Source organism: Rattus norvegicus, chromosome 19, assembly GCF_021556685.1.
Source record: "Rattus norvegicus strain SHRSP/BbbUtx chromosome 19, alternate assembly SHRSP_T2T, whole genome shotgun sequence".
NCBI classification, from domain to species: domain Eukaryota; kingdom Metazoa; phylum Chordata; class Mammalia; order Rodentia; family Muridae; genus Rattus; species Rattus norvegicus.
In genome coordinates this window covers 36,475,017-36,496,009 of record NC_141552.1, presented here as the reverse complement: position 1 = coordinate 36,496,009, position 20,993 = coordinate 36,475,017, and the positions used below count along the sequence as shown (strand labels likewise).

The 20,993-nt window shown below is 43.1% G+C and overlaps 1 protein-coding gene across 1 annotated transcript; it reads left to right on the top strand.

The window, feature by feature from the left end:
- Positions 1–8,596: 8,596 nt before the first annotated feature.
- Positions 8,597–11,372, top strand: LOC147999377 (uncharacterized). Its single transcript, XM_087596692.1, has 4 exons — positions 8,597–8,740; positions 9,778–9,937; positions 10,988–11,024; positions 11,271–11,372. The coding sequence occupies exons 1-4, from the start codon at positions 8,620–8,622 to the stop codon at positions 11,370–11,372; spliced, it is 420 nt and encodes a 139-aa protein (XP_087452818.1). The 5' UTR covers positions 8,597–8,619.
- The last annotated feature ends 9,621 nt before the right edge of the window (positions 11,373–20,993 follow it).

Below are 20,993 nucleotides of genomic sequence, written 5' to 3'. Positions count from 1 at the left end.
CCAATACTATCCAAACTATTCCACAAAATTGTAACCTCTCTTTACCTACCTATTCCCTGCCAAGGGATTCTTGTTCCCCTTTTAAAGAAGGAGTGAAGCATTCACATTTTGATCATCCGTCTTGAGTTTCCTGTGTTCTAGGCATCTAGGGTAATTCAAGCATTTGGGCTAATAGCCACTTATCAATGAGTGCATAACATGTGTGTTTTTCTGTGATTGGGTTACCTCACTCAGGATATTTTCCAGTTCCATCCATTTGCCTATGAATTTCATAAAGTCATTGTTTTTGATAGCTGAGTAATATTCCATTGTGTAGATGTACCATATTTTCTGTATCCATTCCTCTGTTGAAGGGCATCTGGGTTCTTTCCAGCTTCTGGCTATTATAAATAAGGCTGCTATGAACAAAGTGGAGCATGTGTCTTTGTTATATGTTGGGGCATCTTTTGGGTATATGCCCAAGAGAGGTATAGCTGGGTCCGCAGGCAGTTCAATGTCCAATTTTCTGAGAAACCTCCAACTGATTTCCAGAATGGTTGTACCAGTCTGCAATCCCACCAACAATGGAGGAGTGTTCCTCTTTCTCTGCATCCTCGCCAGCATTTGCTGTCACCTGAGTTTTTGATCTTAGCCATTCTCACTGGTGTGAGGTGAAATCTCAGGGTTGTTTTGATTTGCATTCCCCTTATGACTAAAGACATTGAACATTTCTTTAGGTGTTTCTCAGCCGTTCGGCATTCCTCAGCTCTGAATTCCTTGTTTAGCTCTGAACCCCATTTTTTAATAGGGTTATTTGTCTCCCTGCGGTCTAACTTCTGGAGATCTTTGTATACTTTGGATATAAGGCCTCTACTGTTGTAGGATTGGTAAAGATCTTTTCCCAATCTGTTGCTTGCCATTTTGTCCTAACCACAGTGTCCTTTGCCTTACAGAGAAGCTTTGCAGTTTCATGAGATCCCATTTGTCGATTCTTGATCTTAGAGCATAAGCCATTGGTGTTTTGTTCAGGAAATTGTCTCTACTGCCTGTGTGTTCGAGATTCTTCCCCACTTCTTCTTCTATTAGTCTGAGTGTATCTGGTTTGAAGTAGATGTCCTTGATCCACTTGGACTTAAGCTTTGTTCAGGGTGATAAGCATGGATCGATCTGCATTCTTCTACATGCTGACCTCCAGTTGAACCAGCACCGTTTGCTGAAAATGCTATCTTTTTTCCTTTGGATGGTTTTGGCTCCTTTGTCAAAAATCAAGTGCCCATAGGTATGTGGGTTCATTTCTGGGTCTTCAGTTCTGTTCCACTGGTCTATCTGTCTGTCTCTGTACCAATACCATGCAGTTTTTATCACTATTGCTCTGTAATACTGCTTGAGTTCAGGGATAGTGATTCCCCCTGAAGTCCTTTTATTGTTGAGGATAGCTTTAGCTATCCTGTTTTTTTTTTTGTTATTCCAGATGAATTTGCAAATTGTTCTGTCTAACTCTCTGAAGAATTGGATTGGTATTTTGATGGTGTTTGCATTGAATCTGTAATTCACTTTTGGTAAAATGGCCAGTTTTACTATGTTAATCCTGCCAATCCATGAGCATGGAAGATCTTTCCATTTTCTGAGGTCTTCTTCAATTTCTTTCTTCAGAGGCTTGAAGTTCTTATCATACAGATCTGTTACTTGCTTCGTTAAAGTCACACCGAGGTATTTTACATTATTTGGGACTATTATGAAGGGTGTTGTTACCCTAATTTCTTTCTCGGCTTGTTTCTCTTTTATGTAGAGAAAAGGTACTGATTTATTTGAGTTAATTATATACTCAGCCACTTTGCTGAAACTGTTTTTCATGTTTAGTAGTTCTCTGGTGGATATGAAAATAACAGGAAGCAATAATCACTATTCCTTAATATCTGTCAACATCAGTGGTGTCAACTCTCCACTATAAAGACATAGATTAACAACCTGGATATCCATGGAGGACTCTTCATTCTGCTGCCTACAGGAAACATACTTCAGAGACAAAGACAGACACTACCTCAGTGTGAAAGACTGGAAAACAACTTTCCAAGGAAATGGTCTGAAGAAGAAAGCTGGAGTAGCGATTCTAATATTGAATAAAATCAATTTTCAACTAAAAGTAATCCAAAAAGATAAGGAAGGACACTTCATATTCGTCAAAGGAAAAATCCACCAAGATGAACTTTCAATCCTAAATATCTATGCCCCAAATACAAGGGCACCGACATACATAAAAGAACCTTACTAAAGCTCAAAGCACACATTGCACCTCACACAATAATAGTAGGAGACTTCAACACCCCACTCTCATCAACGGACAGATCATGGAAACAGAAATTAAACAGAAACATAGAAAAAGAGAAATCATGAACCAAATGGTCTTAACAGATATTTATAGAACATTCTGTCCTAAAACAAAAGGACATACCTTCTTCTCACCACCTCATGGTACTTTCTTCAAAATTGACCATATAATTGGTCATAAAACAAGCCTCAGCTGATACAGAAAGATAGAAATAATCCCATGTGTCCTACCAGACCACCACGGGCTAAAGCTGGTCTGCAATAACAATAAGGGAACAACGACCACATATACATGGAAGTTGAACAGTGCTCTACTCAATGATAACCTCATCAAGGAACAAATAAGGAAAGAAATTAAAGACTTCTTAGAATTTAATGAAAATGAAGGTACAACATATCCAAACTTATGCGACACAATGAAAGCTGTGCTAAGAGGAAAACTCATAGCTCTGAGTGACTGCAGAAAGAAACAGGAGAGAGCATACATCAGCAGCTTGGCAGCACACCTAAAAGCTCTAGAACAAAAAGAAGCAAATACACCCAGGAGGAGTAGAAGGCAGGACATAATCAAACTCAGAGCTGAAATCAACCAAGTAGAAACAAAAAGGACCATAGAAAGAATCAACAGAACCAAAAGTTGGTTCTTTCAGAAAGTCAACAAGATAGATAAACCCTTAGCCAGACTAACGAGAGGACCCAGAGAGTGTGTCCAAATTGACAAAATCAGAAATGAAAAGGGAGACATAACTACAGAATCAGAGGAAATTCAAAAAATCATCATATCCTACTACAAAAGCCTATATTCAAGAAAACTTGAAAATCTGCAGGAAATGAACAATTTCCTAGACAAATACCAGGTACTGAAGTTAAATCAGGAACAGATAAACCATTTAAACAACCCCATAACTCCTAACGAAATAGAAGCAGTCATTAAATGTCTCCCAACCAAAAAGAGCCCAGGTCCAGATGGGTTAAGTGCAAGATTATATCAGACCTAGAAGACCTCATACCAATACTATCCAAACTATTCCACAAAATTGTAACAGATGGAGCGCTACTGAATTCCTTCTATGAAGCCACAATTACTCTTATACCTAAACCACACAAAGACCCAACAAAGAAAGAGAACTTCAGACCAATTTCCCTTATGAATATCAATGCAACAATACGCAATAAAATTCTGGCAAACCGAATCCAAGAGCACATCAAAACAATCATCCACCATGATCAGGTAGGCTTCATCCCAGGCATGCAGAGATGATTTAATATAAAGAAAACCATCAAAGTAATCCATTATATAAACAAACTAAAAGAACAAAACCACATGATCTAAAGACTATACATGGACTGACCCTGGACTCTGACCTCATAGGTAGCAATGAATATCCTAGTAAGAGCATCAGTGGAAGGGGAAGCCCTGGGTGCTGCTAAGACTGAACCCCCAGTGAACTAGACTGTTGGGGGAAGGGCGGCAACGGAGGGAGGATGGGGAGGGGAACACCAACAAGAAAGGGGAGGGGGGAGGGGGATGTTTGCCCGAAAACTGGGAAAGGGAATAACACTCGAAATGTATATAAGAAATACTCAAGTTAATAAAAAAAAAAGAACAAAAAAAATTAAAAATAAAAAAAGAAAGCACATGATTATTTCATTAGATGCTGAGAAAGCATTTGACAAAATTCAACACCCCTTCATGATAAAAGTCCTGGAAAAAATAGGAATCAAGGCCCATACCTAAACATAGGAAAAGCCATATCCAGCAAACCAGTAGCTAACATTAAACTAAATGGAGAGAAATTTGAAGCAATACCACTGAATTCAGGGACTAGACAAGTCTTCCCACACTCTACCTACTTATTCAATATAGTTCTTGAAGTTCTAGCCAGATCAATCAGACAACAAAAGGAGATCAAGGGGATACAGATTGGAAAAGAAGAAGTCAAAATATCACTATTTGCAGAGGATATTTTTACTGACATGTGTGACATGAGACAAAACAGCCCATGTCATCCCTCACCTGAATAAACTTCCTTAGAGTTCAGTGTAGTTGGAGGGTCCTTCTTTGCTCTCCAAGATAGAGAAACATTTCCAGTCTTTAGACAAGTCTGTCAGCCATTGTCCAGTTACTGTCTTGAGATGTTCACAGTGTCAACTGAGTGTCGTTCCAGCCTGCCCAGTAATTGTTGTAGACGATTAATAGGGTTCCAGCCATAGGATTTAATTCAGTGCTACAGTACTTGCCAAACACACTCAAAGCCCTAGCTGCCACCCTAGTCCTGTGTGCTCTAGAAAAAGAAAATAAAGAACCACATTGTCTATCAAGTTTCTCCTCTAATAAAAGGAGAATCTGCATCCGGTCTTTTAAGTAACTCTAAGCCCCAGCTTCCCCACAGCTCCCTCCTTCGATTCCATTATTGGTGCATTTTCAGCAACGCTCACTTTATTCTTGGTGTACAAAGAATATGCACCATGTCAGTAAAGTGTGTGTGTGTGTGTGTGTGTGTGTGTGTGTGTGTGTGTTCATCCATGAACTCACTATAAACTTTTATCAAATTCCCCAGAACACCATAGAGAAACCTGTCGATGTGCATGCAGAATTATGTTACTACTGTTCCATGGCACCTTGCAGGGAACACTGAAATAGTGGGCTGCTTTAACAGAGCCTAAACCAGGCTATGCATGGTTTTCGGTGAGATTGTGATGTGCAACACCACAACAGAGATCAGCAGAAGCTTCATTTATTCCATGCTGCTCTTACCAAGGTGAGGCAAAGCCTCATCCCATAGAGAGTCTGGTAGGATCTGATGAAAGGAAATAAACTCAGGGTTGAAATCAAGCCTTCAGAAACAAAGAGAAAAATACAAAGTCAAGGAAAGCAAGGGCTGTCTTTTTCTTCTTCTTCTTCTTCTTCTTCTTCTTCTTCTTCTTCTTCTTCTTCTTCTTCTTCTTCTTCTTCTTCTTCTTAGAAGATCCACAAGAGACAACCCCTTCCTCAAACTAACAATGCACAAGAGAGACAATACAAAAATTAAAAATCAGAAAGGAAATGAGGGACATAACAATAGACACTGAGCAAATTCCAAAATCATTAGTTCTTACTCCCAAGGACTTTACACCAGAAAACTGAAATATTTATTCGATATTGTTGATTTTTCTAGACAGATAACAATTACCAAAGTTAAATCCAGATCTGGGAAGATATCTGAATAATACCCCTAAGAAAATAGATACTGTCATTAAAGGTTGCATACATTATATATTATATTGCTTTCTTTTTGCACAATTAAACCCCTTCGAGGACATTGACCTATGTTATAGAAAGTGTTACTTTTAAAACAAAAGAACAAAGAAAGAAATCGTGGAGTCATTGAGATACACTTCCCAGACAGGATCAAGGAAAGAGGGCTGAGAGATGCAAGCAGGTGCTGGAATGCTGCCCTTGAGAAGAAAATGTTTTTGCTCACTTTACCTTAGAGTATGTTGTACTATGTCCTATTTTTGTGGAAGCGGCTCTCATGCTCCCTGGGTTATGACAAGTATATTGTGATACTAGGAAGAGGGGTGATTTGCTATACAGATATTTTAAGAAGAAGTCTTTGCTTAGTCTTACTTCTTTGCCTAGTCTTGCCTCGGTCGTTCCTGGTATCATGGGAATAACGATCTTATTATATCTTGCCAAAAGGGAAAGTGAGGTAATACATTTTCATGCCTATATAAAGATTAATAAGCTTGCAGCTGCATGCAGTTGCATCTGCCTTTGCTCTGCATCCCCTGTGTCCTGGTTATTTGTGACCGTACCTGGGCCCCCAACACACTAGATGTTGACAAGCATCACCCTTCTCACTGTCAGGTTTATTTTTTTTTTCTTTTTTGGAATCTATGATGTGGAGGTGTATGAGGAGGCATATTACAGCAACAATATGAAATAGCAGGCTGGTATGTATGCATATATGCAATTGCATCTGCCTTTGCTCTGCATCCTCTGTGTCTTTGTGACCGTACCTGGGCCCCAACGCACTAGATGTTGACAAGCATCAACCTTCTCAGTGTGAGGTATATATATATTTTTTTGAAATCTATGATGTGGAGGCGTATTACAGCAACAATATGAAATAGCAGGCTGGCATGTATGCAAATTGCTGTGTTTAAGCTAGGTATGGGGACAAGACCTCAAAACAAGCTGTTAAGATGGGAAACAAATAATGCATTTGTTGCTGGAATTGAGTTGCCTCAGCTGTGTTGCTCTGCCTGCTCAGTGTCCATTCAACCTCACTCTGTATCTACAGAGGAACTCAAGGTTTGCCCCAGTCGCCTGTGAGCTGTGATATGGGCAGAGAAAGGCTAGGACACAGTGCTGGTTTCCCACTCCTCAGTTATGCTGAATTTTCCACTAGTGTACTTGTACAGTGTGGTCAGTTATTATAGATATTTGTCTATATCTATCATAGAGGGCAACAATGATTGACTACACCCAATTCTATAAAAAACAAAACTCAGGAAACCTGGCCCTTGGCAGCAGTGAATCAAGAAACATCTAGGATGGGGAGGGGGCATGAATTCTGCCAAGCAATGAACTCAGATAGGTGTGGTTGGGAGAAACATGTCTGGTCAAATAGCCCAATAGATTCACGTTGTATCAGCTTGATTTAATCTAAGGACAAAGAAGTGCAGTATCTCTGATGGCTTTCTTCTAACCCCTTGAAAGGTTCACTGGGGTTTGACCTTAGTACTTCATTCTTCTTGCTGGGGCAGCAACACTCAGGGAAGCTTGAGATTGCCATAGGCACAGTATTAGGCTAGATATACTGAGTAGATGATACTAAGTTGTTCAAATGGTGATTTCTGGTCTATTGTCTAACATCTAGGGGCTAAGCAAGGGCCAGCTTAAAAGTTCTCATTCTTAAGAAATGGCTGTACTAATATCAAATGGGGATCTTTCATATCCACTTTCTTCCAAGTCTACCAGCCATTTCAGATCATTGCTGTAATATGCCTGACAATGAAGGACACAGAAAAATAACTTGAAACACAGCAAGGACATGGTGATCATATCCTGTGTCGTTCTGTATGTACTGGATGAGGTTTGTTAAAATGACAATATGGCACAAAACTTTATATAGGACCCATCAAATTAGGGGTCACTATGCACTGTCATTTCTAACATGTCCTAATGAGAACTGACCACTGGACCACTCCTCCTGCACCTTCACATGAGAAGCTTGTGCTTTTTGTGTTTTTTCTTTTTCTTTTTTTCTTATTTATTTATTTATTTATTTATTTACTGCTTTATATGTTGTCAGGAACATAGTTCAAGTCATGGATCTGCCCCCAAAATCTGAGCTTTGCTACTAATACTGTAATCAGTATTATTGTGTGCATTCAATAAAATAACTTGGTTTTTTTTTTTACGATAATAGATGCTTTTGTGTTTTGTGGGCTGACCCATGAACCAGAAGAGAAGATGCTCGTTTCTTACTCTGTCCACTGAGTTATATCCCTAGGCTTGTCCTACTCCTTTGGCTGCACCCCCCACATCTGCTGACTATTTTGTTTTTCAGATAGAATCGCATGTTAGAGCTTAGAGAGGCCTGTAAGCAATCCTGCTTTGGTATCTTAAGTGCAAGGAGGAGAGCCCCACACTCAGCCTGAGGGTGCATTCACTGGTGGATCCAATATTTCAGTTTCCTCTGCCAACAGATCTCCACATTGTTGCCAGGACCATAATGAATGCAATTCTTTCTCCTAAGAAATCTGGTGGCAACTGTCAAATGTTAAGCACAAAGCTTCATGTTGTACCCATAACACACACCCACATTGCAAATTACCCTGCAGGCTATTTCTGGGTGTGATTTCATGCACCTGCACATCATGAGACAGGAGACCTCTTTGGCTACTTATTTGAACTGGTGATTTCTCAGTAATCTTTAATGGGTAACATTGCTGATTGAAGAGAATTTGAGGTAGGATGAAACATTTCTGTGCAGGAATTGGGGAGGAAGCATTCATTTACATACATAGCAATGACTCAGGTTTTTCCAATCAAGCCTAGAGCCGAATTTGGCTTTGGAATCGTGTGGTGCTCAGTGGTTATGCCACAGGGAAGTCTCCTGAAAAGGGCACATCAGCTTTTGCTCAGTAGAGGGAGAACATTAGCAGGGAGGCAAAGTCTGTGATCCGTGACATCAGCTGTCCCTTCGTGGACATTCTATTGTCTCCTAGAGAGATCTTGGAATCCCTGTGATGTCACCAGTGTTGTAGTGACAACCAGGTCCCTACTTTTTCTCTCAGTGTCCAAAGGATATATCCACAGGCATGTTTGCCCGTCTTCGCAGGAGCTTTGGGAGAGTTGATGTTGATGGAGAAGAGTCTAGAGAGAAGCAAACGAAACCTGAAAGTAATGATGGACACAGGACGTGGTCATGTGGAATGTGGAGTAAGTTCTGGGCAGTGTATGTTGAGATTCCTGTCAGGGGTGAGTGTGGGGGCCTTCAGCTGGCCTTTATACCAATGGACCACAACCACTGGAACATCTCCAAAGATATTGAATTCCATGATTATCACAATACCTGAAAGTCAAGGTTTTCACATCATTACTTTCTCCGTAACCACATGGAGGATATGGCAAAGCCTATGCTATTATTCTGGGACCTTCTAGCCTTTACTTTTACAGTGCATTCGGTATGGTAAATTGATATAATAACACCATCAGGAGTCATGGAGGGTATAACTTTTCTGAATTAAACAGGGCATCAATGTACTTCACTCTCATTGCTTCTTTAAATTCAGTGTCTATCTGACACTAGTAACAGGGAGAGAATTGTGCTCCTGGCCATGACCTTATATTCTTAGAACTCCTCTGACTACCTCTGCTGACAGGGCCAACCTTACCTTCATATATTAGAGGTTCTGTGTGGCAGATATTTTTCTACAGTAGCCAAACTATTTGGAGCGGGTAGACCAAGAAAGAGCCTGTAACCTATTGGCACTTCTGGGGCATTTGTCATTTCAGTAGGAGGAATTGATAAGTCTGTTGACTATGTCCTCCCCCTGCATGATTTTTTAATCCAAAATTATTGGACTAGAATAACAGTGTAGGATATCTGAGTATCCCTGATCACTCAAGTATTTGTGGATGCTGAATTGATGATCTGACTTCTGAAACCAGAGGGGTGAGGGTCCTGAAACCAGGTTGTAGCCTGCATCGCTGTTAATAATCCTGGAGAAGGCATCTCTCTGGTACCTGTAAGCCTGTGTGGGCGGGCATAGGGAACACCTGGCTGCTTACATCTCTTGGTCTCTGTAGAGTAGTGGGGGAACTGTGATCCACTTAGGAGGTCTCTTACACATAGACCAAACTCCTTGCAGCGACACTGGCTTCCAGGCATGTTCTCCTGTTTGGGCCTCTCTGTGGTCTGTGTATGCTCTATGCATTCTCCCCATGCAGGTTCACTTGTGTTCTTCTACTTACAGAGGCCTACAGACAAACGTCATCCCCTGAAACTGTCCTAAACAAGATGCAGGCCAACGAGGAAGAGGAGAGGCTGAATAGAGAGCTTGAGCTAACTACCAAGGTGAGAAATGAGCTGACAGATCGCCTCCTTTATGTGACAGGTGGATCCGTGAACAAGAGGTATGCATTGCTCCAAACGCTCTTGTGCCATTCACCACTGTGTAATCTTATTCTCATCTTACCCTATTAAGGTAGTGGGGTCTAGAATGCTGTGCCTCCCAAAAGACCTTGTCCTAAACCTCGTCTCCCATAGAGAGGAGATTCAGAACCTCACTCTTACTGAGGAGTGAGTTTGGAAATAGATTCTCTGACTCCTCCTGATGAAAATCTGAACTTGTGATCTGAGTGAAGATTTCAGGGATAAAGTCACTGGAGCATGAGTTCCCAGTGTACAATTGGAAAGCCCTTGACAGGTGGTAGCTTTGCAAGGGTTTAGGTGCTGTGAGTTTGTGGAGAGTGTTTGTACTTGCTAGGAAGGTGACTGAACACTATCATCTCCTGGCAGCAGCCTTAGGTGACAGGTCCCACATTGTTCATATCAATGCTTAACTAGAAGTCCAGAGGCTCTGGCTTGTTCTTTCTTGTCTGTGTGCCTTAAACTCTGACACAAAATGGTGCATACATTTCTACTGATTCTCATTGTGCTCTTTCAATATTTGTCTCTCTTTCTCATTCTCTGAGTCTGTTTACTTTTCTTTTCTTGTGGGTGTGTCCCAGTTTGTGTGTCTCTGTGTGCACAGGTCTGCATGCATATGCACAACTTTTATATGTTTATATGTCCCTCCACACTTGGAATTTAGGGGCCTGATTTTTGGCCTCAGGATTTACCTGTATAATAGTTTCATGGAGGTGTGAGTGCTTTATTTTGGAAGCCCCACTTTCAACAGCACAGTTCTTTGCCTATGTGGTCACATTTGTCTGTACATTTGTATGCCTTGGGCAGATTATAAGTTTGTGGCAATATCTGGTCCCATGTCCAGAATTATGTGTACTGTCTGCCTCTAGAATGTTAGTTATTCAGCTTGTAGCATTCCAGTTGTCAAAACAGGAAAAATAAAATCAGAGGTTTCAGGGTGTGTGTGTGTGTGTGTGTGTGTGTGTGTGTGTGTGTGTGTGTGTGTGTGTGTTTTGGCGTAAGAGTTGTGGCCTAGGCTCTTGATATCATAACAGGATTGAATGCAGATCCAGCCCTCCTGATTCAAAAAAAGTGAGAACAGGGAACCCTTTATCTGGGTGCTTAGCTTCTGTTGACCTGGGCACACAATTTCAAGTTTCTGAAGCTGAAGAAGATCTCAATATGTAGAATTGAGAAAGTGTCCTTCCAGGGCTGGGGTAGTACAGGACCCAGCCTGAGTTCATATAATCCTAAACACCGATCTTCATTGGGTTCTATCTTCCTGGGGCCAGCCCCTACTTCAGGCCAAATCCATTTCATGAAAAATTGAAGATATAGGAGAAAGAGGTCATGTCATTACTGCACAACTTAGACACAAACAACATTGAACATCGTGAGAAATTTCAGGAGCTCAAGAAGGAGATTAACTTCTATCGGTAAGTACTGGTTAGAAGGGCCCATCACTTATGGAATGGCCATTCCTGCCTCTCTTTGTTCTGGACTGTAGAGCCTGCAGCTCTGTGTCCATCTCTTCTGCTGTTTAAATATCACTGTGCCGTGGGTCTTTTGGACTCAGTTTCAGTTCCATGAGAGAATGTCACTTATCACCACAGTATCTATGCATCTTTAGAAGGCTCTGGATAGTACTACACTGATTCAGGAATCAGAGGGTTATTAGGCCAACCTGGGCCTCTGGAGTCATACCAGGTTTAACAAAGCTCAATGTGTGGACCACATGGTTAGCATGACCTTCCCTTGGTTCTACTGTCCTCTTGTGGTTGTTTGCTGCCTACTGATTGTTGTTGCCCCCGTGCACTGGGTTTTCATGGATAGTTGTAGATCCCTTGTTCTTGGAGAGACGTGGACACTTATTGCTGCTTGGGTCACAGAAACAATTTATTCTTCCCTGAATTGGCCGTTTGCTGTTTGTGCAGCAGCCTTACATGTATGGAGATGTATTCTATGAAGTCTTTATGGGTATCTGGGTCCTGGTGGAGTTTGTGGGATTTGGCAGTTGGAATGGGAGGAAGAGGCTTCAGGATCTTACTATGCAGAGTGTATTTCCAGCAACCTGCACAGCCGGCTCCTGATGGACCAGGCATGTATGAAGAAGAAGTTGGTCACATTGAAGCAGGAGTGCAAGGAGTTACAGCGATATTTGTTTGAGTTGAACCCGAATGATGAAGACGAACAGGAGAAGACCAGCAACCTCCAGACCCAGCAAAATTTGGTAGGAAAAAGCAGCTGAGTCAGATTAACAATGTCTGATACCATTTGCCTATTGGATACATCTTTCCTTCCCCTATCATCTTTCTAATCTCCCCACACCCAATCAGTCACCCACCTCATGTGATAGAGTTATTCATTGCTCTGTCTATGCACAAGTATTCTGGGAAGTTAACCACTCTTCAGAAACTGAATTATGGGCAAGTACACTTTTCTGCTCTTTTTGAAACTGCAGTGCAGAAATAGTGACAGAGGAATAACATATCACATTAGTGCATCTCCCTGTGATAGATTGGATGCTATGAGGAGTTTGGAACAATTTCTTGGTCCTGTGACAAAGGTCAAACAGGGGTCATGTGATGGTTGGAAGCACCTTGCAGGGATAAGAACCAAGTGCAAATGGCAAATGAGTCCTTGTCATTGGCTTTGATCTGGGTATCATGTGGCCTTCTCCTTTTTCCTGCAACCCAAGTAGGTCTCTTCCCATTTCCCCATCCTTGGTTTGCACTGGTAGAGTCTGAGGAGCAGCTTGTTATCCCACATTACTGTGAGGGCTGCTGGTGATGTTCCCCAGCCTGCAGAAATATCAGCAATGATTTCAGTGAAAAGATCAGTGTTGTCTGTCCAATGCAGCTTAGGGGACAGAAGGCAGCAACTTGACAGCTGGTATGCGTGTCCCCATCAAATCAGTGTCTTAATAGCTGCCTTCTTCTCCCAGGTCTCAGAAACTACAGGAGACATGGAATAGGACAGATCCCAGGAAGACAGCCCCCTGAAGAATGAGTTTCTTTCTCAGGAGTTCCCTGCTGAGGACAATCCTCAACAGTCAAAGACTTTTTTGGGGGGAATATTCTTCTTCTCAGTTAATTTCCTCAATGTATAGAGACCCTAAATTTATGTATCCATATCCCAGCCTGTCTCCTTGTGGTCTTTCTCCTTTCTCATACCGACAACACCATTTGAGAGACAACTGAGGGGACTGCCTTGACATCTCGTGTCCTAGAGGAGAAACAGCACTACAACTGTGTTTCTAAATGTTCATTAAGAAAATGCTGTTAAGAAATACTTTTGGTTATGATTTTCATTGAAGTTTTCTTTTTGTTGTTTCATAGTTACATATTCTTGTTACTGTTTTTCATTTTTTTGTACCATTTTAGTTGTTCATTTTATGCCTATTTTTGTAAATTGTACTCCTTATGAATAAAAATTGATTTGTAACTCTTGACTCTTAAGACCATCTTCATTATTCAAGGGTCCTTTCCCCTCCTGTAGACTTAGAACTGACAGCTAGATATGGATCTTTGCATGGTCCAGTGAATTCAAAGCCACCAAGGAGTACACAGGGTGATAGTGTCTTTTGTGTGGATAATGTGATTTTTTTATGGACACACACTTTATGATGTAATCACTGCCATACTGTATCCATGCTGTCATGTATTCTGCTCATCCTAGTCTATATCAGTCTACAACACACATTCCTTATTGACTGTGTACACTAGATATTGAGTAACACACACTCATGCCAGTAGAGCAGCAGAAAGAATGACAACTTTCACGAAGGAATAGAGAAGGAATCCTAATCGAGAGCCATGTGCCTCAGTTTTCCTTACAATACAGCATCAGTATTAAACCACAGAGATAATGACCAGCAACGTCATTTTGGGAAATAGGTTTTTATAGGTGCTGTTTCACTTGATCATTCATTTGCTGTGTTTTTTATTGTTGCTGATTATATTTATTGTTATCATTTATCTCAATGGATCTTTTTTTTTCAAATGTATGTCTGGGCCACTCCTGAGTGCATTTCCCTCATGATCCAAAAGAGGGAATAACAATCCCTGTTGTAGATGATTGTTAGGGACCATGTGGTTCTTCTGAGAGAGCAGCAGATGCTCTAACATGGGAGTCATCACCACAGCTCCTGTAGGTAGCTTTTGTCCTTCCAGGGCATGTGCTGTACTAGGTGGACACGATCACCTTCAATTAAGGAGAGCGATCTCAGGAGATGTGTATGTACAGGTGGTTGAGCAGTGCCTGCTCAACGTGGTAGGCTGCTAGGCAACCACACCGGGTTCTGGTGCCTCCACTGCTCATTGTGCATTCAGGATCATCCTCCAGCATCACTCAGTTTCAATTCCAAACAGATCTTTCACTTACTATCGATGATCATATAGATTATGCACATCTGATAAAATACAGAAGAGACTAGCCTCCTTCTACAGGCCAACTTGGCATAATGAATTCTTTTGATAGAAAGCAAGATAATTATCTTAATCTATGCAGTTTAGGGAGGACCTCAAGAACATCCGTAGTTAATGTGGACTGTAGCTGTGAATATATGTTTCTTTTGCAGAGCAGGTCTGTGCAAGCCCAGAACTTAGGTGGGACAGTTCATGTTTCACCTTTTACATGGAAATCTGTGATTATATTGAGAAAGTATTTTTCCACGTGACTCATTTCCAGTTTATGGAATTAAACTGACTTACTGAGAGTGGAGGTGACTCCGAGAGATAAAGTGCAAAAGAATAATCCAGTATGCCTGCAAACAGATGCTGTCTCATTAGGGTTTTTCAATGCTCAGCAGCTAGAGAAGCAAGGGAGAGGCATTGGTTATTCTCAAGCTTAGGTCCTCTAGTCATTATAAGCTGACCGTGACACAAAAAGTCATAGGTATCACAATAGAATCTAGTAACTAGATTTAACCAACCTATCACATTAATGCTGTGTTTGGTGGTACTTTTTGCCCTCTTAGGACCTGGAAGAAGCTTGGGGTTTTCTAATCCTACACATAATTTATTATCCTTCCCAACACTATGTGCTTTGTTCTGTTAATGCTAACAGCAGCATTCAATTCCTAGGATATTTTCTACTGACGTGTGTGACATGAGACAAAACAGTCCCTGTCATCCCTCACCTGAATAAACTTCCTTAGAGGACAGTGTAGGTGGAGGGTCCTTCTTTCCTCTCCAAGATAGAGAAACATTTCCAGTCTTCAGACAAGTGTGTCAGCCATTTTCCAGTGACTGTCTTGAGATGTCCACAATGTCAGCTGAGTGAGGGCAGGGCAGGGCAGGGCAGGGCAGGGGATTGGGGCAGGGCAGGGCAGGGCAGGGCAGGGGATTGGGGCAGGGCAGGGCATTGGGGCAGGGCAGTGGTTTGGAGCAGGGCAGGGCAGGGCAAGGCAGGAGATTGGGGCAGGGCAGGGCAGGGCAGGGGATTGGGACAGAGTCCATGAGATGTCAGTAGGCAACAGGCCAGCTGGGGCTAGTGTGGGTACAGGGCTTCTAGTGTTGGTGTGAGAGGAGGAAATTAGGAATGGTCAGATTCTGATGCAGCATATAAGCGGGAAGGAGCTTAGACCATCTCAGTGCCATATAGGGACATTGTAGACACTGATGGGCAGTGTGGGGATGGTAGGGTCCCATAAAGTGCTCTCTGCAGGTGTCAGGAGAGCATACAGTGGCTCTGTCAGACTTATGACAATCAGGCAGGCACTGGGTGCAAGTGAGAATCATGGGACAAGCCCTGTGTGCAGCCTGGTTTTGGGACATTCCCAGGTGCCCCATGGACTGCAAATTAAAGGCAAAGGACACAGGGAAGCCAGCAATTCCCATGCACAGGACATAAATACCTGTAGATCTTTCTAGAATTTCCATAGACTAACTGTCGCTAGTCCTCATTATAGAAGGCACCAACATTCTGCCCTCTACTTCAGCTTGATGAGACAGCTATTCTAACTCCAGCAGGAAGGCCTCAGGGAAGACAGTAAGAACTCACAGGTGACTCCTTTTACTATTGAAACAGGGTCTTCCTATGGAGCCCAGAGTGGCTGTAGGATACTAATGCTCCTGCCTCACAGTGACTAGAATTCCAATCCACCCTCAAGAGCAGTTGATTCATCGCTAGATCAGACTAAGGACATCTAAGGCCCCAGGGTGCTAGGATTACCAGGGTCCTAGTAAGTTTCTCCAGCCTAAATTACAACCTGAGTCAGTGCTGCTATTTGGGACACTGCCTGATGCCCAGTGACATCACACCTTGGAACTCTTTGCCAAACATAAGCTGTTATGGGAATGAAGTAGCCACACAATAAACACTGGTCTGGATACTCCTAGGTCAAGAATCCCCTGTTGGAAATGCCTTGGACCGCAAAATTTTAAATTCTAGATACTTCTGGCTTTTAGAAGATTTATAAATACAAAAAAAGAAAGATGGGCATAGTAATTTAAGCCTGTCATCCCCGTCATGGGAAACTGAGTCAGGGTGATGGAAGACTGTAAGTTCCAGGGCAACCTGTGTTTCAAGAAAAAAAAAAGGCATGGTGAAGATTCCACTCAAGTAGAAACCAAAAGGCTTTCACATGGGCCCTGCCATCCACTGGTCAGCACTCCCATCGTCACAGCCACAGGGAGACACTGGGGAACATTTCCCACTGTCTCTCTTTGGGATGCAATCCACCCCATGATTCAATGTGAGGAATGCCCCAAAGGTTGCATCATGTGAGGGACCTAGAAAGTTCCAGGATTGGGAGAATTTAGGAGTTTATAATTAGGGATGATCTACAGTTGTGGCAAAGCCTTTTCCCAGCACATGGCAGCCCTAGGTTTGGCCCCACCAGTTAAAAAAAAATCTCCCCAAAATAATTCAAACAAAATGTCACGTAGCCTGCACCCTGACCAGTCTCCTCAAAAGTGCACAGGGACCTGGCTCCACATTTAGAATCCACCATGGCCTCTGTGACCTGTGAGAAGGGATCTAATATGGGAATTAGTACAGTATGACTTATCCTTGTGGATACCTTTGGTGACAATCAGCACCTGACCCCTGGAAACCCATCTACCTGGGGGGTTCAGCACTCACGTCACCAAAAAAGCCCAGATCCTAGGGCCAGCATGGTCAGGTGGTGAAGAAAGTTTGTCTCTCGTGAACATCAGTTGCTGCTCCTGACCTGACTCTATCCTCAGGAGACAATGTCACACCAGAAAGTGTGTGTGTCAATGGCTCTTCCCAGGCCAAGGCTGGGATACTGCTTAAGTTCCACAATGCACAGCAGTGCTCACTCTAGAGCTAAATATTCTACAGCTAAAAGGGGTGGGTGCTCTGCTGGCCACGCCCCTCCCCAGCAGTGTTTAGTGCACTCACAGTGGCACTTCAGATGAGAGGGACTTCTTGAGGCTACTCCCACGGAGAATGACAGATTCATCAGAACGGGGCACAGGGTGAGTTCAGAGCACAGCTGGGAGGAATTTAGGGGTGCCAAGCCATGACTAAGACCAGATCCTGGGCTGACAGGCAGTTGAGCTGGAGAACTGGCATCCAAAGAATGACTGCCTGAATTCCTCTTAGACCAAAAGCCCTGGATCTGAGCTACTTTGGTGCGTGCTCCTAAGTGGGGTCCCAGACACAGCTCAGAATTGGGGCTGTGCATGAACTTTGGTGCTGGTAGCAGGTGGCTTAGCCACAAAGTGCCCAGCTTTCCCATCTGTGCCCACTCAAACTCCTCTGTTTCGTTTTAGGTGTGTTTGGTATAGTTTTGAGACAGGGTATCTTGTAGCAGCCCAACTCGCTTTGAGCAACAATGGAACATAAAAATAACCTTGAATTCAAGATCCTCCAACCCCTCTGTCCCAAGTCCTGGAATTAAGACCTCCAGCTGTGACCATTTTACTGCAGCATAGGATCCATCTGTATTAGAGTGAGCTTTGGAAATACTGGAGCTCCGACTGTTCCTTAGAATTCAGGTTTCCTTAATTCTTGGCAGGAGTTTTGTGATGATGCTGATGAGAGAGTCAGGAGTTACACTGGGAGAGGTAACAGTCCTGGCAGCCCTGAGTGCTCAGTGAAAGTCAAGACAGAAGTCTGCTGATTAGCACCTGAGTGAAAGTGGGAGGATTCAGAGTTCAAGAACAGACTCAGCTACATACCTAAAACCATATTGCAACATTTTTGTTTCATTTTTGGCTTGTTTTCTTGGAGACAAGGTGTTAATTTATAGCCCTGGCTTTCCTGGACCACACATTGCCTCTGCCTCCCAATCCATGGAATTAAAGGCATGTGCCAACATGCACTGCCACTAGGTAATTTTTAACTAAACATGCTGGCACAATCCAGTAATCCCAGTGCTTAAGAGGCCGAGGCAGGCAGATATCTGGTTTCCTGACAAGTCTGATCTACAGAGAGCATATCAGAACAGCCAGGGTCAAACAGAGAAACCCTGTCTCAAAAAATAAACAACAAAATGTATGTTTTTAAAGAAAAGAAGAACGATTTATCAGAGAATTAGAGGCAGAGATTCAAAAGGTATTGGGCACTTCAGAGTCTAGCTTCTGAGATGAAACTGGACACCATGGGGTTAGGGTGGGAATTCTCATCTTGGACTGGTAGACAGAGGGTGGCTTCAGGGATGGAAGGCTCAGTCAGTCATTAGTCAGGATTCTCAATCAAGAGGATGTTGTAAGATCCAAAATGTGTGAAAAGTGTTGTGCATGAGACCAGAAGGGCCCGCATTCCAATACAAAACAGCTAATGAAGGGTGATCATAAGCATATGTCCATGGAGAGGTTAACGATCACCTTAGTGTGGATTATTCAGAGCACAGGTGGAGAGGAATAGAAGAGCTGATGGTGGCTGAGGCAGGAGAGGAGTTCGGGTGTGAATTTGAGCCAGTAAAGGAGCTTGTGGGTCGGGCAGAGCAATGAGAGGTCTAACAGCATAGCTGTTGATATCCTTCAGATTAATTTGTCTTAAGAGCCTCATGCCATAGCCAAGGACAGGAATTGATCTGACTATTGGGTGGCTAGGCTATCATAGCCCAACAGGTTTGGCCTTGCATCTGTGAGATTCCAAGTCTCTACCTTTACACACAGCCATGGTGAAGGTGTAGTAGTGAAGGTGCAGATGGCTTTGCAATGCTTGGCTTATGGTGTGGAGTACTTCATGCTCCACAGAGCTAGGGAATGTCCTAGAAGCCAGGGAGGCTGAGCCATGATGAGGACAGGTCTCCAGGAGAGAGAAATGATAACCAAAGCCACTAAGAACTTCCTGAATCACAGTGTCTGTTAACCATATATTTTATTTACTTATTTTATGTGCCTCAGTGTTTCACCTAATAAATGCTTGTGCACCATGTGGTATGTGTAGTGCCCGTGAAGTCCAGACTGATTCCCTAGAACTGCAATTACAGCCTAATAGGAGCCACCATGTGGGCACTGGGAACTGAACCTTGGTCTTCTGCTCTTGGCCACTAAACCAACCATCTCTTCAGCACCACCCCCCAATTGTATAGTCATTAAGATTTACCCATTTAGCCTTCAGTATTTGAATTAATACAGATGTGACAAGAGTTATAGTTAACATGATGGTTCAGGCATAGACAGGCAGGCATCTCATTGTATACAAAATATAAGTCCTTTCTTTCTTTCTTTCTTTCTTTCTTTCTTAATTTCTTAATTTCTTAATTTCTTTCTTTGTTTTACTCTTGGAGACAGTGTTGTTTTTTGTGTAGCTGACCTGGAACTAGCTCTGTGTAGGAAGCTGGCCTGGAATTCACAGAGCTCTGTCTGCCTCTGCCTCCCAAGTGTTAGGATCATAGGCATGTGCCACCACCACCACACATCCTTCTGTTTTAAAGAAAAAATGTAGCCCTACATGGCAGCACGAGTTTAGTCCCAGTATAGACATTTTCCTAGGCCTCAGGCACTCTAGAGTCCATGAAGGGCTTGCCGCATTCCCCTTTAGCCCTGGCTAACTATGAGAGCTGCACACCCATGGGTGTTTGCTTCACAAGAGTCTGGAGGATGAGGGTCACAGGCTTATGTAACTGTGTAGAGCAAAGGATGCCTGGTGAAGGTCAAGTGGGTATAACAGCTCGGCAGGTAAAGGCTCTGCCACCAAGCCTCATGGCCTCAGTTTGATCATGGGTGAAAGCAGAGAACTGAGTCCACATTGTGTCCTCTGCTCTCCATGTGCACATCATGGCACAGGAAGACCACAGACTACATAAAATGTAAAATGCTGAAATGCTAAGAGAAGAGGCCTATGGTAGGTGCCTCCTACACCTGAGACTTGCAACCCCGAAAAGCAGGGGGTAGAGAGAGGGGATGCACAGTGCACACAGGTCAGGACAAGGCCATGTGACTGAAGCCTCCATGAGTGGTGGGCAGGCTCTGGGGCACCATGAGGGACATCAGGAGCTTCTGCACTTTGTAGAATCACAGGGTTCCATGTTATCTCACATGCCCACGTTTTGCCCCCTGCTGCAGGGAGAAGCCAACACCAGAAGCCTCCAGCTCCCAGCCCTGCTTTTGCCATGTAGCTTTATCCAGAAGAGGTTGGAAGTCCCTGGACCTGGAGTCTCAGGTGGTTGTGAGCCACCTGACCCGGGTGCTGGAGACTGAACTCAAGTCTTCTGCAAGAGCAGCAAAGACCCGTGCGCTGCCTGGCCCAGCCAGGGCTGTGAAATGGTGTTTATTTTCATCTGAACAAGCCCAACAACAGTTTAGGTCCCTAGAAGCCACATGAACCTGGATGCAGTAGAGTCTGTCATCCAGAACTTCCCACAGGGAGACAGGAGCCTAAAGTGGACAGTCTCTAGGGTTAGGGGAAGGGCTAGCCTAGCATACACAGCCATGGACGAGAGGTAGAAGGTGAGGACCTGTGCTCAGGTTGTCCCTGACCTTTACACACGCACATGAGCACCTCTACTCACAGAAACGCCATACAGACATAGGTGAGAAAAGAAATAAAACAAACAACATTGAAAATACAATATACTGGGGCTGGAGGGATGGCTCAGTGGTTAAGACCACTGACAGCTATCCCAGAGGATCTGAGTTC